Source organism: Myotis daubentonii, chromosome 9 (assembly GCF_963259705.1).
Source record: "Myotis daubentonii chromosome 9, mMyoDau2.1, whole genome shotgun sequence".
NCBI classification, from domain to species: Eukaryota; Metazoa; Chordata; class Mammalia; order Chiroptera; family Vespertilionidae; genus Myotis; species Myotis daubentonii.
In genome coordinates, this window is record NC_081848.1 from 69,492,116 (window position 1) to 69,509,872 (window position 17,757).

Genomic DNA, 17,757 nt, shown 5'->3' on the forward strand with positions numbered 1-17,757 from the left:
TAGAAATCAGGTCATACTACTCCTATCATCTGTCATCGAAATCTGACAGCTTTGTGAGACTCATACTTCAAGATCCTGTGGCTGGGAATTCCAATAGAGCAAAGCCAGATATATCCTTGGTAGTACTTGCTCCTGCTCTTTCTTCTATGCCCAGAATTTCTAGAACCCCTGGGAGAGTCAGTGACTACTAATAGCAAATACATAACTTGTAGCCAAGAAAGGGAAGGGTAAATCTTCAGAGGGAGATGTTGTCTATTTTGAAACAGAGTTGCTTTTGTCTATTCCCTTGACTTACAAAAATAGGCTCTTTAATATTAGAAGTGCAAGAGAGACTCTAAGGAAACACTAACGTTGCTAGAACCTGCTAAAGCAATGATTGGGAATCAGTCATATAACTACATTTGTTGAGTGGTGGTATTGTACAGAAATTTAAGAAATAGTTCTTAAAATGTGACAAGATAAGAAACTGTTCCCTTCCTTTTTACCAGAGAGTTTTAAATAATTTTATTTACTTGATTTTTGTGGTGGCTGATTGTTTTTACAGGGTGGACTTACAGAAGAGAAATATTTAAATCTTGAAATAGGGCCTTTCTGTAGTTATACTTAGGAGAAAGGGAAATAAACACAGTCATAGAAACATGAAACAGCATGGAATATTTCAGGAATTCCCTTGTTGATTAGTATGGCTAGACTGTAAAGTACAAGATATGTGGCAGACGAGCCTGGAGAGTTAAAGTAGTCCCAGATCTTAGCCTTCTGTGCCTTGCAAGGGGGGTGAACTTTATTCCGTAGGTGAGAGGGAACCCTTGAAGAGTTGTAGGCTATGGAATAATATGATCAGATTTTTACATAAGTGTCTTACAAGATAGACTGTAACAGATACCACTGAAGTACAGGACAGTATTGGGGGAGAGTATTGGGGGAGCTGAGAGAAGGCTTCATGGATTTCAGCTGGGTGTGAAGGCTGCATACCACTTAGATGGATTGAGGTGGAGGATGGGGCTAGGGAAGGAGATTCTAGAAAGGGGGTAGCTTAAAAAGCCCAGAGATAGGAGATTTACAGGGTTTATTTGAGGACCCTGAATAGACCTATGGAGTGTTTATAATATGAGGGAGAAGATCAGAAAAGTGTGAACTATTTTGGACCTGGCTAAGAAGTTTTTACTTTATTTTTGTCTGGGACATCCATTAGTCAATATGTATGTTAGGCTAACTGACAGCACTGGTTAGGGTGAACCAAAGTGACAAGTATGTGGATGCAGGAAAACCAATTTGAAAGCTGTGGGCAAGTATAGGCGAGAACACATGAGCACTGATAGCTATTGACTAGGGGACAATCCTGGGCTCTAGTTTTGGCTGAGCTTATGATTTGTTGTTCGTCCTTGGGCAAGGCCCTTGCCCAGTCTGGGCCTCAATGTCTGATCAGTTCAATGAGATTAGATTATCTCTGAAGTTTCTTTTAGCACTAAAGTTCTTGGATCTTTGTTGGAGTTAACTATCTTAGGAGAATTTCCCTTACATGCAGCAGATATAGAATAATGAAAAGTCTCAGAAAAGTGAGGGAGACTTCATGAGGATTAGAAATAGGATATCTGGTACCTGTAGCGCCCCTAAATATTTATAAAATATATGCCTACCTGAAGTCTAGCTCTTTACTGAGGATTTTGAGCCTGTTGCTTAGAAACATAACATTGTTTGGCAGTTTTAGAATTAGTACTCTTTCTGTGCAAGTAAAATATATATGAATATTTATTATGAAGAATGCAAAAGAGAAAGAAAATGGACTGTGTCTGGATTGTGCCTGGGTTTAGAATGGGAAAATACAGAAGGAAAGAATTAAACAATCAAGACAGGAGAAGGGGGAAAGGAGGACATAACCCTTAGAGATACATGTATTTTTTTAACATAAAATGCACAATAGGAATATGATTTTCATAATGTTTGCAATAAAATTAAAGGTAGAATAAGCAAGGAGAGGGATTTGTTAATAGTAATTATCTGTTGTGTCACTATTCCTTGGAGAAAAATTAAGGCTTTGTCGTTCCAGGAGACCTATGCTCTTAGGTGTCCCCTGTGAATGTTTCGGCTGGGACTGTGCCCTGCCCCTAGAAATCTAAGCACTTGCATGTATGCACAATCTGGCACTAGACTGGGCCTCAGTTCCCATAGCACCCAGGTAAGGAAAGGTCTTGTCCAAGATCACTGCCATCCAGGGACAGGATTACAAACAGGCCTTCTTTTGTCTGAAGATTGAGGAGAAGCAAAAGAGCATAGAGAAACAAGTATATATATTTTTAAACAAACATACTTTATTACTGCACACTTTTTCTTTCTTTGTTTTAAATATGTTTTTATTGATTTCAGAGAGAGGAAGAGAGAGATAGAAACATCAATGATGATGAGAGAGAGAATCATTGATTGGCTGCCTTCTGCACACCTCCTACTGGGGATTGATCCTGAAACCTGGGCATGTGCCCTGACTGGGATTGAACTGTGACCTCCTCATTCCTAGGTTGATGCTCAGCCACTGAACCACATGGACCGACAAGCATTTTTTTAATAGTCTAATTTTCAGCAAAGTCATGTGTGTATTGTCAAGAGGACAATGGCCTTTTGAACTATTTGCTGCAAGAACTTCATTTATAAAGGCCCGAGTCAGAGTCATTTGTCACGGAGGAGTAATGACAACCTGACTGTCTGGTCAGGACTCAGACAGAAGTCTGTAGGTGTATTTTTAAATTATAGCCTTTCTCAGGCAATTAATCCCTGGCATTTAGCAGAGGTTGCTGCTGCGTTTCTCTCTTGTTCCAGAGATATATTTTTCTTGTATTCGGTACTTGTCTTAGATGCTTGATTGTTTGAAGGGTGTTTTTTCCCTTATAAAATATTTTACAAGAAAATCTTACATTTTCTCTCTCTCTTCCTCAAATACCCCTTGGAGAGTTAATCAGAGATGCATAGAGTTCAACAACTGGGAAAGCCATTAATAACTCAGTCAGCATCTATCCTGCTGGCTTAAAGGCAGTTTCTAGCTTCTGGCTGATGAGATTGATGAGGATTTCTCTGGTGTCTCCCTGCAAGTGTTTTGGTGGGAAAGTCCTCCTGTGGTGGAGGAAAAGCACCAGCACTCTGATCACTCTGGTCTTCACCTTTATTGTGTTTGTTTGTTTTTGTTAATCCTCAACAGAGGATATTTTTTCCATTGCTTTTTTAGAGAAAGTGGAAGGGAGGGTGTGAGGGGAGAGAGAGAGAGAGAAACATCAACGCGAGAGAGACTTTGTCTGCTTGCCTCTTGCACGTGCCTAAACTGGGGCGGGAACTCACAACCCAGGTATGTGCCCTTGACCAGGAATCAAACCTGTGACCCCTCAGTGGATGGGCCAGTGCTTTTACCACTTAGCAGCACTGGCTGGGGCATGGTCTTCACCATTGTTGTTTATTTATTTAAGCTCCCCTTGAAAGGGCATGAACTATGTTAGGCCCCAGTATTTAGCACTCTCCTCTGTTTCTAAGATAAACCCTCTCTGTATCTTTCTTTTTTCCACTGTTCATCTATAAAACAACTTCCAGTTCACTCCTACTGTCTCTGTCTGACCAGTTTTGCCTCCATCTTACGGAGCCATGCTTCATGCTGATCTTGTACTAGCACTGAAGTGAGTGGCAGAGTCTGTGTAGTTTTCTAAAAAGAACATTATTTTTTAAGTACTTTTAATTCCTTTGCTTTTTTCTTGGAACTTTTACCAATCTTCCTGTCCCCTCCTTCTACTAGTAAGCCACCCCTCCTCCAACCCTCCGCAAATATCCTATGTGTTGAAATTTGTTTCCCCATCTCAACTCCTTATTATTTCTGAATTCTCCCTTCTTTTTAGACTATAAAACCTTTGACACCGTACCCATTTCTGTTTTTAAGGTTTTTCTGGTCAGTAAATGCTCGAGCTGTTTTTGTTATAGGCTGTTTTCTCCTAGATGTCTTTGTTTTTCTCCCATAGGCAGCATCATCTCATTTGTGTGTTTACCGCGTTTCACCTTTTTCTGGTCATTCTGGGTCCTATTCTGCCATTTCTCCTTTGCTAGGGTTCTGAGCACTGTCAATTTGAAGTCATTCCTACATTTTATTGAGATGCTACTTAGCTCCTCCTCCATCATTAGTTAAGATGTTAAGCTGAGGACCAGCAAATACATCTCTGCTCACTTCGACTGGGGATCGAATCTGCAATCTTGGCATATCAAGGCAATGCTCTAAGAAACTGAGCTACCCAGTGTAATGATGCCTAATGTAACCATCAGATTGAGATGATGTTTGTTTGCTTGTATCTGAGCTGCTGATCTCATTCTTATTTTCATACACACACACACACACACACACACACACACATATATATATAGTGTCCCCCAAAACATATACACACATTTTTGAATAATTATAGGCAGTGTTTATTACAATACATTTTATTTCAAAATTGAGCTATCACGTATATATGTATGTATTAATTTTCATATACTAGTATATATATCTTGTCTCTCTTCTGCCTCTTCCTTGATCTATAGAATTTCAAATCAAAGGAATGTATGTAGAGAAAACAATAGTACGCTTTTTCTTTTGGGAAAATAAAAATCAAGTATTGACTTTTAATGGTTCAGCTTCCAGAACCCCTGGTATTGATTTGTCTTTAAATGTTCAGCATCCAGTTCCACCAAGATATGAAAACCTTCCTTAGCCTTTTGTTTCTGGCTTGTAAAGCACCCAGTGGTCCATTTGAAAGCCAAAGTGTTGTCTTAATTTTGGTTCCAGGGCCAGTTTGAAGATTATCTTATTAATCAGTCTCTCAGAGGTTCATTTATTTTGTGGAGTTTGGGTAAGCAGCTGATTAACTGCTCGGGCCAGCCAGCGCCCTTTGGCTTGTTGTTCCTTTGATGCATTGGAAACTAAGCCACGTGAAGTCTCTGCCCTCTCTTTTCTTGTAGGAAGCAGTGAAGTACAGTGCAATGAGCAAGGGCTTCAGAGTCAGATCTTCCTTAAATCCCGCCTCAGCCAATTACTAGTTGTGTGACTTTGGGCACTTATCTCTCTGGTCCTTAGTTTCTTTATCTGTAAAACAGAGCTAATAATATCTTATGGAATATCTAAAAGTATTAAATGGGATAACATATTAATAACCTTTGTATTAGAATTTAGTAGATATTTTATAAATGGTGGTTATTACAGACTGAAAAGAAAACACCTATACTTTGTTCTTTTTACTCAACTGACCTGACATATTTGTATTGTCAAATAATTCTTTGTCATTGTCCATTTTTCAGCCTTGAAAAGAAAGGACTACTTAGTGTCTTTTTTTTACTTATTAGTGTTTGTTTTTTTTCACACCAAGGACCTAAACAGATTCATTGAAAGATAACCATTTTTTGGATGAAATTGATGAGGGAAGTTTTCTTCCTTCAAGATCCCCAAAAGACAAAATTTCTCTTTATCTTTCAACTTAGAAAAAAGTATCCATTCCAGATCCTTTAGAAGATCTAAACCTGGCTTCAGTTTCAGAAGCAGCAAAGCTCAGAGATCACATGAATTCAAGAAAAACCTTTCTCCTCAACCGCATCCAGCATGGCCAGGGGTGAACCTGAGGAGGGGTGGTGAAGGTAAAGAAGACAGACAAGAGAATACAGTTGGGGCCAAGTAGGATCACTGTGCCTCGATGAGGAAACAGTGACACAGCCTGTAAGCCGAAGCTTTATTTTATAGTCACATCACACAAAGCGAAACAAGGGGAGTGTTCCACATGTTTACATTATTCTTGTGAGAGAGTTTCAAATCTATTTCGTTACTCAAGTCTTGTTTTGGCAGCACTTGCTGCACCTCCTACAGTCCATTAGCTACCTAGGAACAAGGGAGGACTATAAGGTCAAGCTTAATTGTGCTGGGAGGGCTCTGCCCTCCAAGCTGGGACTTGTATGTGGCTCTGCCACAGGTCAGTCCGAGGCTTGACCCTATAGCTGCTCCCTATTCTCCTCCTTACTGAAATAAATGCTCCTGGATCATTTAGTTGAGGTACTCCAGAAATAGAGTATATGAATGTGCCACCCAAATTAGTAAGCAGACAGATCACTGATTTCTCTGGGGTCTTCCCCTAGGTGTAGGAATTTAGTTGGGGGATGCTCGTCTTTTGGGCTGGTGGCTGATTCTGCTTTAGTGACTCTCTTATGTGCAGTCTTTTTGTTTCCTCCAGGGACAATGGTGACAGATCCAGGCACCGAGCTCCACGCAACGCCCGGATGTCTGCACCTTCGCTGGGACGCTTTGTACCAAGGTAAGAACTGGATAGTTAGTCTTTATGAAAGACTTTTATGAAGGAGCCTTTATGAAAGCCTGGGTTTAGTTTTTAAACCTACTTTTTGAATTACTTTCTAGTGAGCCTATGGTCCAGCCCTGTCACCTAAAGACTTGACAGGAGATGATTGGCCACAGTAAAAAGAGATAGAATAGTGGTAGTGGGAGCATCCTGTTCAAGAATAAAAGCCCTGGGAAACTTTAGAAGAAAGATCAAGAAGGAGGTACAATTCTGTGAACGTACAAATCCTAGGAATTTTTACTCCACTCCGGGCTTCTGTGGATTCCTAGGTCTAGTGCAGTGGTCAGCAAACTCATTAGTCAACAGAGCCAAATATCAACAGTGCAATGATTGAAATTTCTTTTGAGAGCCAAATTTTTTAAACTTAAACTATATAGGTAGGTACATTGTTATTAACTTAATCAGGGTACTCCTAAGGCTTAGGAATAGCCACACTCAAGGGGCCAAAGAGCCACATGTGGCTCGTGAGCTGCAGTTTGCCAACCATGGGTCTAGTGGATTTGTTAGCATTGATTTATAGTATATCTCCCTTGTTTTATGGTCGTCTTTAGTAGGCTTTTCACATGTGATTCCTTCTTGTAGGCGTTTCTTGCTGCCTGAATACTTGCCTTATGCTGGGATTTTTCATGAACGTGGACAGCCTGGCTTGGCTACTCACTCTTCTGTTAACAGGGTCCTGGCAGGTAAGGAAATGTTTCTTTGGATTATGAAAATTTGAAGTGGCAGGGAGCCAGGTAAAACTTTCCCCTCCTTTACTTATATTGGTTTGACAGCATCTTGCTACCTGGACAAAAACTCTGTTTTGAGGTGTTGTCCTCAGTTCCTTATTTCAAGGCTAGAAACTGCAAGATTAAAGAAAATTGTTTCTCTTGCATATTTCTACTTCCTTCAGACATCTTTCAAATTCCCCCTCCCATTTAAACCATTTTTTTTCTCTTAATTTAGTAATTAAATTCTGGCTATTGAATGATAGCAGTGTCTTACTCAAGTTTCAGTTGGTGAGATACTCCTGAGCCAGAGCCTGTGATTTAATTAGGGGCTTAATGCACACCTCTCCTACCCTTTGCTACTGGCAGCACATGGACACTGTGGAATCTTCCAAGAAAGGAGGAGAGACCCATAGAGCTGGCTCAGAAATCTCCACAGAACAGAAGAGGCAGTTTTATGTGGCTGAATAGCTTAGTGACAGGGACTAAGATGCATGGTGCAACTGGGCTCTGAGACATAGTGTGTGCTGCTGCTTCTGGGCAGTCTGAAGAAGAAACTAGCAGAATTCTTTTTTTTTTTCCTGACAGAGGTTATTTCTCCATCACACTCTTTTCCTCCATTCCTATCACGTCCACTGCCAACTTGTAATTTATGTATGTAAAGGCATAAAAGGTATAAAAATCAAGTCATCCCCTGACCAGTGTGGTTCAGTTGGTTGAGTGTCATCCCATTTTTCACTCTCCCTTCCTCTCTCTAAAAATCAATAAAATATTTTTAAAGTCAGGGCATTTAAATATATCTTTACTTTTTTTAAAAGTATATCTTTCATAAGCAATGCTTACTTTTTGGAAAATCTGGGCCACATGAAGGTTAAAGGTAGGGATCTGTATGTGAGCCAGTGGCACTGTCAGGTGGGAGGATGTGACTTTTCTTTTTTTTAATTTCAGAGAGCAAAGAAGAGGGAGAGAGAGAAACATCAATGATGATAAGAGAATCATTGATTGGCTGCCTCCTGCACCCCACACACTGGGGATCGAGCCCGCCACCTGGGCATGTGCCCTGACCAGGAATCGAACCATGACCTCCTGGTTCATAGGTCAATGCTCAACCACTGAGCCATGCTGGTTGGGCTCCATTGATTTTTAGAGAGAGGGAAAGACAGAGAGAAATATCGATGAGAGAGAAACACATCAATTGGTTGCCTCTTGCATGAGCCCTGACCAGGGCCCAGGCCTGGGAGGAGCCTACAATCAAAGTATGTGCCCTTCACTGGAATCAAACCTGGGACCTTTCAGTCTGTAGGCCGACGCTCTATCCACTGAGCCAAATCAGCTAGGGTGAGAAGGTGATTTCTAATGAAGCTGCTGTGACAGCTGAAAGGCATGGGATCTGGCCTCCCCTGAGCAGTATCCTTGACCAAACGTCAAGGCTTAGAATTCCCAATAATATTTGTGCTTTCTCTGTTGGAGACCAGGACTTTGTAGGCCCAGGCGTGGCCGGAAGCATACTACACCATGGTCTACTGACAGCCTCATCTGAGGAGGTTTCTGGCCCGAGTTGTAAACAGATCCCATGGCTCTGCTTCTTGCTTGTCGCTTCGGGTGGGGACATGTAGAAGCTCTTCGCTGGCAGATAATCACTTGCTGCCAGACAGCACTATGGAGCTCTTCTCCACCCTTCTTTGTTCCAGACATCTGCCTCCACCACCCCACACAGCACCTCCTGCTCCTCTACTGCTGGAGAAATCTCTGTTTCCTGGCATTTAGTTTTTTTGGAACAGCTGTATGTTGTTTTTTCTTCTTTTGATTTAATAACTCTACCTTCATTTTCTGTTCCTTACTTTATGCCCAGAGGTCTGACCCGAAGTGACCCAATTTCACTTATGGATACATTTGAATATTGGGGTTGTGTTCCAGCAGCCAGTTGTTTCTATTAAGAAACATTCTCTAACAAAGATACAAAGAGCCATGAGGGGAAGGAAATCTAGATTTTTTAAGAATCACTCCTGAGTTAGATTAGCAGATGGTTTCCATTCATAATTAAACTAGCTTCTCCCATCCTCTCAAGATACATGTTACGGAGTGCCCATTGCCCTTTTCTTAAAAGCCTTCATTTTTTGTAGATATTTGGATGTCTCTCCAGTTTTTATTGACAATTGTCTTACCTTTTACTTCTGTTGAGAAAAGCCCAATAATAACAACAGCAGCAATCAAAGAAAGCCCAACATTGAGTGCTTGCTGTATACCAAACCATAGGGAGTGATTTATTTATTTTTTTAAAAATCAATATTTTATTGATTTTTTTACAGAGAGGAAGGGAGAGAGATAGAGAGAAACATCCATGAGAGAGAAACATCCATCAGCTGCCTCCTGCACACCCCCCACTGGGGATATGCCCGCAACCAAGGTACACGCCCCTGACCGGAATCAAACCTGGGACTCTTCAGTCCACAGGCCGACGCTCTAGCCACTGAGCCAAACTGGTCAGGGCAATAGGGAGTGATTTAAGTGCTTTTTCCCAGTAATTTCATCTCTCACAGTAATCCTATGAGATGGGTGCTGTTATCTAACAGTAAAGAAAACTAAAAACCTAGAAGGTTGACTTGCCCAGAATAATGAAGCTGGTAGAAGAGCCAGAACTGAACCAGGCAGTGAGACTCCAGAGATTCCTAATCTGCCTCCCCACAGTTACTTTAAAGGACAAAGCATCAAAATAGCATTCTTTTTCCAGGATCGTACTCTGGAACAGAGAAAACACCCCCAGGGAACTTGCTGACCTTCAGGGTTTTTCTTATTCATTTTAGTTCCTCTATAGGTATACATACCTTGTAAATATTGTGGTTTAATTTCAGACCACCTTAATAAAGTGAGTTGTAATCTTTTTGTTGGTAGAGGGTCATGACTTCAACTTATTTTTTTTTAAAAAAGGGGCAACATCTGTGAAGCATAATAAAGCAAACTAAGCACAATAAAATGAAGTATGCCTGTATTTTAAGTGGCTTTTAGACATAGCTTTCTATGAATACAGTGGTGCTTGCTGAGGAAAATCTTATGTAACAGCCCTTTCCCCGAGCATTTGTGCCCTCCTAGACACAGATGTTTTATTAAACTTGTGATCTTGTAATATCACTGATAAAATAATGGCTTTTGAAGCAAAAGACAAATTGGCCTTTTAGCAGTAAGCACTCTCAATTTTTATGGTAAGGTACTTCCTCTTGTATGATTTGGAATGAGGTTGTGATGGTCTCAGAATAATTATGTTCAGCAGATATTTGTTCTGCACCCATGTGCCAGGTACTGCTCTAGGCTACCAGAGTGAATATGACCCCTGGCCTCCTGTAGCTCAAAGTCTAGGCGGTTGGCCATGTCCCAGTCTCGCTGTTTGCTTAGCTCCAAACATAAAGCAAAGCTTTGTGTGGTGAGTGGCTTTTTGCAAGGATGAGGCATGGAAATTTGACAGACCTGCAGGACAAAAGCATATAAACACCTGTAATTTTAGGAGGCATGACCAGTACTATGGTGGCAAATGAGTCTCCAGTGGACCCTAGCCATAGCCATTCAAAATCATCAACAAAAATGGATTTGTAGAAAATTAAGATCCATTCTTCCCACTTCCTCCCATAAGAGCCTACTACAGAGAAGTGTTTTGATAGTCTGTGAATGTTCATCTCTTCTACCTATCTTGATCCATTCCCCACAATTCTGTAGGTTCCTGATGGCCTCCAGTACCTATCAACCCACCTCATGCCCCTTCTTCAGAATGTAAATTCTGAACCTATACTTAAAGAGGTATAAATACATTTAAAGCTACTGAACTCTACCAGGTATATTTTTGGGGAAACATACAAAAATCTGAAGAGCTCCCCCTGCTGACTTTTTAGCAGACAGCTCTAGCTCTGTCATAACAGCAGCTGATAAAGAAGGAAGTGAAGTTAATGCTGCCTACTATGAGCTAGGTACTGTTCTAATGCTTTCCCAATCATTATCTCCTTTAATCACTGTAACAACCCTGTGAAGTAGATGGTGCATTTCCATTCTACAGGGAAGAAAATTGAGGTTCAGAGAAGTTATGTCACTTGCACAGTATAACACAGTGAGAGGTAGTAGTCCTGGAACTTTAAACCAGGTTGGTCTGTCTGACTTATAACAACTCTGTTCTGTCTTCTGTGCCATGTTTTAACTGAGTTCAAGTAGGGAGTATCTGCCAAAATGTTAAGCTTATAATATTTTCCTGCATGTTTGAGGTTCATAAAACTGAAATGAGAAGCCCTGGCATTTGACATATTCCTGGTAATTACTGGAAGAACAAAAATCTTCTGAAGACTTGGGACCTGGGTAATGTAGGGTATTAGATATCTGGCCTGCCTAATCTTTTTGACTTTCATCCTAATGAGCATCTGCTCCCAGCAGATGGTTGGCCTGATGTACTTAATTGAGTATTTTGATTAAAACCAATGGGAAGTGTCAGTGTTTTCTTGTTCCTAGCCACAGGTCATTGGGGCCTGGTCGAGTGTCCTGGGCTAGCAATGGCTTTGTGCCCAGCCATTCTAATTTCTCTTAGATTTCTTTTTTCGATCCAGTAGACAATATGCATTCTAAACCTGTACTTAAAGAGGTATAAATACATTTAAAGCTAATGAAACTCTACAAAGTATATTTTAGGAGTGTTTTAGGAGTATGTTCTTCAATTTTTCACATACTTTTGAATTTCTTAAATTTTCTTGTGTTGTTGATTTCTTATGTATTTTCATTGTCCAGGCAGCCTTCTGTTTGTTGCTTGTGTGGGTAAGACAGACCTACCTCTTTTGCAAGAATTGACTTTTCCTTGTTAACTTTATTTTTTTATATCTTTTGCCCCTCTTATCTCTTTCAGAAACACAAGTCCTCTCTTAGATGTCCCCACTTCCCTGGTACTTTAAGGAATTACTTCCAGGAGGCCTGTCTAATCTATTTTGGCCAACTAGGTGGGCATTGGGGCCTTGGGCTTGCCAACTTTTAGGAATTAGCCTGGTTTTTCAACTTAATATCATAGGTCTCTAATACAACAAACTACTTAATTACTATATATCAGATCTTCACTTGAACTGGCAAATCTGGGTAAGATGAATAGTAGTGGACACAGTTAAAGGGCATCATGTTATACTTAAATGAATATGGACAGAAATGAATAATAATTCTGGTGTTGGACCCTTTACCTGCATGTTCTGTGCCTCTCTCTTATCCAGTAGCCAGGCAAGTAAAATGAGTGGCACATTCCAACTCAACATCAAGTAAGATGGCTGTTTATAAATCCCAGATAAATGGACAATTTTTGGTGGTGGTACTAGCTAGTGCTGCTTTAATAATTAACTCAATTACCTTTCATTCTGCTCCAGTGATGAGAGTGAAGGCGATAAGGGGGCTGGCTTGGTTGCCTGGGAAACAGAAGTAAATGCATCACTCCTCCCAGAGAGCTTTATAGCACTCAAGGCCTTTTCTTACATTACTTATTTGGTGTCTACCAACCCCTGGAGCATCAGTGTCCTCTTCACCTGAACGCTTTACTACATCTCCATATGCCATATACTGCACACTGCTAGTGAGAGGTGTGCTTATTGAGAAACGGGGGCCCAGTTTCTAAGCTGAATTGCATGTCTACTTTGGCTTTCCTACAGAAGACTGTTGGGCCAATGAACATTTCTGTTCCTTTTGTATTATGTGACTGAGTTTGTGTGTGTGTGTGTGTGTGTGTGTGTGTGTGTGTGTGTGTGTGTGGTTTTTTTTATGTGACTACGTTTTTATGCGCCTTTGTCCATCCTCCTTTCTCCCTCCTGGAAATTTCCTCTTGATCTTTCCCCATGGAAGCTTTACGCCTGTACCCTTTTTGTACTGTCACTTTGAAATGTATGTAGCACTTTCTAAAGGCTTAGCATTTTCCAGGGCACTTGGGTCTTATAAAATAACTAAATGGTTCTGCCCTTAGGGAGTTTACAGTCTAGCCAGGGAGTGGCCTGCTTTCTATGTTTTGTTTTGGCCCTGCCACTAAAACTTTAATAAATCCTGATAGAATAGCTAAGGGGGCACAACTCAAACCTGGGCTTGGACCAGGGACTTACGTCTTTTGGAACAGTGTGAAGAAACTCTGAATGTGTCCCCATTCATCTTTCAAGTGGGTCTGTGAGCATGAGGGAGTGGAAGTGGAGCTTGAGGAGGACAGTTGCCATTTGTAATATTGCAGAGTTTGGGCTCTGGAGCCAGACTGTCCAGGTTCAAATAATCATTCTGCTACTTTTTTTAAAATATATTTTTATTGATTTCAGAGAGGAAGGTAGAGGGGGAGAGAGAGAGAGAGTTATCGATGTGAGAATCATTGATTGGCTGCCTCCTGCATGCCCCCTACTGGGGATCGAGCCCACAACCTGGGCATGTGCCCTTGACTGGAATCAAACGTAGGACCCTTCAGTCTGCAGGCCGACACTCTATCCACTGAGCCAAACCAGCTAGAGCTCTGCTACTTCTTAGCAATGTAATCTGGATTAATTTATTTTACCTTTTGGGGGACTCTGTGTTGTTGTTTTCATCTGTAAAATGGGTATAAAAATAGTTTCTAGCTTATAGGATTGTTTTGAAGATTAAATGAATTAATATATGTGAGACACTTAGAACAGTATTTTTTTTTTTTGGCATACAAGTGTTCAGTTGATGTTAATTCTTATTGTTATTATACATTTTGAGGGGCGGGGGCAGTGTGAGAGCTATGCCAGTCTCTTTATTGATATCTCATTGTTCTGCCCTTTTCTCCAGTGGTGGTCTTCCTGGGTCCCAAGCAGGGCTGTCTCTCCTTTCTATGTTCAGCGAGTTGAAAAAAAACTGGGAGTTTATGCTCTGTGACACCTACAGATGGTAACCTGAAGGTTCCTGTGTTGATAGTTTGACAAGCCAATGTGTTCACTGTTGCCTAAGTGGCACCAAGGTGGGAGGAGTAGAGGAGTCACAAAGTTTGCATTTGAAAAACCCTTTTCTGTACTCCACCAGAACCCATGCTGATGAAATAAGCATCCACTCAACAGAACAAGTACAACTATGTAACTATGGCAACATGGGATTCTCAGCGTGTAGTTCCTAGACCAATAACATTAGCATCACTTGGGAACTTGTTACAAATGCACATTGTGGCCCCTACCCCAGACCCACTGAGTCAGGAACTTTGGTTGTGGGGCTCAGGAATTTGTGTTTTAATGAGTCTTTTAAGTGATCCTGGTGCACTTTAAAATTTGAGAAACAGTGGTCTAAATTAATTCATTAAGCTAGGAGCAGAGGCAGAGGAATGGGAAGAGATGACTTGGTAACACATTAGAGGTTGCACATACTAGGAATCCAAGATGTGTTTGTGCTGGTGAGCTGGTGTATAACTCCTCTTAATCTGGAGTTATTAGTAATGGGGAAAATGAATGAATTTGTAATTACTTACAGAGTATTTAGTTGTCATACTAGCCTTTTTGGCTCAATAAGCATTTACTGAGTTTCTGTTGTTTACATGGTTTATTATTAGGTATAGTATCCAGGTGAAAAAGACATGGTCTCTGCTCTCCATCTTCTGAGCAAGCCCATTATGCTAATAAACAGCTGTAGGACAGTGGGCATTGTGCTAAATGGGAAAGTAGAAACATAAACACAAAGCTGGCTGTGAGAGCTCAGCATCCTGCACTGTTTCTGCAACAGAAAATAGAAGTCCATTAAGCTACATGTAGATAAACAGACTCTTGTCATCTCTGCTAGGAGAAGTTAACCTATAATTCTTCTAACTTCTTAACCAGTTTCCCACATGTTCCCCATCGTCTTCCTGAAGAAGATATGTTAACAACCTGGCTGATTTGGCTCAGTAGTTGAGCATAGACCCATGATCCAAGAGGTCAGGTTCGATTCCTAGTCAGGGCACAAGCCCTGGTTTCAGGCTCTGTAGGGGACATGCAGGAGTTAGCTGATCAATGTTTCTATCTTTCTAACCTATCTCTCTAACCCTTTCCTGTCCTCTTTTTCTAAAATCAAGAAAAATATTTATATTAAAAAAAATGCTAACATCAACATGTCTGAATTGAGACCCCTTGTGCTTCGGTTTCTGTACTCTAGGCTTCCCTAGACCTAGAGTAATCTCAAAGCTTTTTAAGACCTGTGGTTGTATGCCCTTTAGAAATAACGCTTATATTGAAGGTGCCAGCCAGCTAATGATGCCTTCTAATCTAAAAGTACCCACTGTAATGCCAGAACCCTTTTACTTCTCTCTACTTAGGTTATGCTTAGTATGTGCTTTGACATATTTTGCAACCCACAGAACAAATGACACAACAATATAGAAATCTACAGAAGAGATATGAGGAAAGAAAAGGCCAAATGTGAGGTCAAAGCCCGTTTTTTTCCAGTGGAGACAGCAGCCAAATCTCCACTTTATTTAAATTAGAAATCTTGTACAAACTCTGAGAAGACTTGCTGCCCTATCTACTCCATCAGTTTTTACCTAAGTGATTATAGGAAGCTAACCCTCCACCTCCTTCTTTTTAAAATTCTGAGCTCACATTAACTTGTCTTTCTCTTTCCCTTTTCATGTCCTCAAGCAGCCTCATTTATTCCAAACGGGCTGGAAATACCATGGGAGCTGGCAGACAGCACCTCTCACCCTCTCTACCAAAGTAGAACCAACCTGTGGGTGTTAATTTCCTTTCTTTAACACCTGCTGATCCACAAGGCCAGCTCTTCCCAGCCGGAAGCCAAGAGCAAGCATGGATATCTTGGTGTAAGCCATGATGTGGAAAGAGGCACCTGCTTGGGGGTGACCAGAGACCTCTTGGCATGTTGAGATTCCATGGGGTTGTTTCTTGTGGCCAGGAGTTGAGTGTCATCCAGAGGCAGATATCCTGTAACCATATTATAGGTCTACTCAGATGAGTCTTGGGTTTATCCTAAGCCCAGTCCACTGCAGCTATGTGCCATGCAGAAGGGGCCCAGATTCACTCCCACTGTCTTCAGCTGTGGGTCTCTGTTCTTTGGGGTTGCCTAGCAAACAAACTCATGATTTTTATTCTTGTGGCTCATGGCTGGTGAAACACAAGCCAAAAAATAGTCATTTCTGAACAGAAAATTAAACTGGTCTAGGCTACAAAGGAATAGAAGAAAAGCTGGACAGGAGATAAAAGGTCGAAGTTCCCAGTGAGAACAAGGGAGGGAGGGTGTACTGTGCCTACGTGCCTGTGTGATGAAAAGAAATCATTTATTTCCACACATAACTCTGTCTAGAAAGATGAGCTTTCTCCAGAATCTGCCATATTGCCAATGGCTACTTTTGGTAATACTTGCTGATTTTTAGTTCCCCTTAGACTAGTAACACAAATGAAAAGACTACATGGAAAAATATCCACAGGAACTCCTGCCTAGTAGAGTGAAGTTTTACCTGAGCAAGCAGTTCAGTTCTGTAGCAGCATTTAAAATTACCCAGAACATTGCCCCTCGTGTTGAACTGATAAAAGCCCTCATGCTGAACTGGTAAAAGGTGTTGTGGGAAGAAAAATGGTGGTAACTCAAGCTTAGATTTGACCATGAAATACTGTTAGATCACATTTGCGAAGTGCTGAGGCTATGAATATGACACTGCTTGCGTGTTAAACAACAACCCCAGAGCACTTACCATATGCCAAGTACTATTCCAACCACGTCTCACACATTATTCACTTAATCTTCAAAACATTCCGGTGATGTCCTGTCATTACCCATTTTTACAAATGAGAAAATGGAGGCATAAAGAGATGAAATAATTTGCCCAAGACCACAGCTAATACCTGACAGAGTAGGACTTGGAAATCAAGCAGTCGAAGCTTTAAATTGGTGCTTTTCAAACAGAACCATCATGGGGTGTGGGTCATTCTTTATTGGTAGAGGAGGCTGAAATGTAAACTCTGGGTTTACTTTAAGAAAAGCAAAAATAGTTTGTTCAGTTCACAAGACTGCTTCTGGGAAGGGGGCTACAAATTCTCCTATATTGTTGCAGCTTCTTTCCCCTAAAAAGAGGGCCCTGTAGAAGAATTACATTCCCAAACAATGAATCCTGAAGAGGTAATTACACTGTTGCCATCCCATTGGGAAGAAAGCTGGGGCGGTGATTACATTACAAACAAAGCTGTTCGGGTATAATTGCTCTGTGCTGCTCTGATCAGTCTGGGGAAGGCAGGCCTCTGGTCTCCATCCTCCTTTGTTTTTTGAGATGGAATCCGAATAGTATTGAATTAATAGGCAAGACCCAGGCACAGGGAAGTCAGCCAAAAGTGCCAACAGGACATTAACTTGCTATTGGCATTTTCGTTCTGCTAAAGTTTTCCAGACCTTTTAGTACAGGCAGATTTGAGGGAGAGTCTATTTGAGAAAATATAGTTAGCTAATGAAGGGTTAGAGACCCTTCCTTTTAGGATATCCCCCAAAGCCTTCGATGGTCTTCATGCATAGAGGAGAAATGGTTGGATGGCAATGAAATTTCTCTCTTCTCTCAGCAGCCTTTGCTCTATCAAAACATGGCTATTCCTTCAAATATTTCCCTAACACAGTGGTTCTCAACCTTCTGGCCCTTTAAATACAGTTCCTCATGTTGTGACCCAACCATAAAATTATTTTCGTTGCTACTTCATAACTGTAATGTTGCTACTGTTATGAATCATAAAGTAAATATCTGATATGCAGGATGG

The 17,757-nt window shown here is 41.0% G+C and overlaps 2 protein-coding genes across 13 annotated transcripts in view; one reads left to right on the plus strand and one right to left on the minus strand.

Moving 5' to 3' along the window:
* F2 (coagulation factor II, thrombin) overlaps positions 1 to 17,757 on the minus strand; it is a 236,153-nt gene that overhangs the window by 168,767 nt on the left and 49,629 nt on the right. The window lies entirely within an intron of this gene.
* Positions 1 to 17,757, plus strand: part of AMBRA1 (autophagy and beclin 1 regulator 1) — a 165,735-nt gene that overhangs the window by 70,406 nt on the left and 77,572 nt on the right. For all 12 annotated transcript variants that reach the window (XR_009454462.1, XM_059709499.1, XM_059709500.1 and 9 more), the window contains 2 exons: positions 6,222 to 6,302; positions 6,927 to 7,027. Coding sequence is in view for 11 of the 12 variants with exons in the window: in XM_059709499.1 (XP_059565482.1) it covers positions 6,222 to 6,302; positions 6,927 to 7,027 (182 nt within the window). In the remaining variant the exon portion in view is untranslated. The remainder of the gene's footprint in view (positions 1 to 6,221; positions 6,303 to 6,926; positions 7,028 to 17,757) is intronic.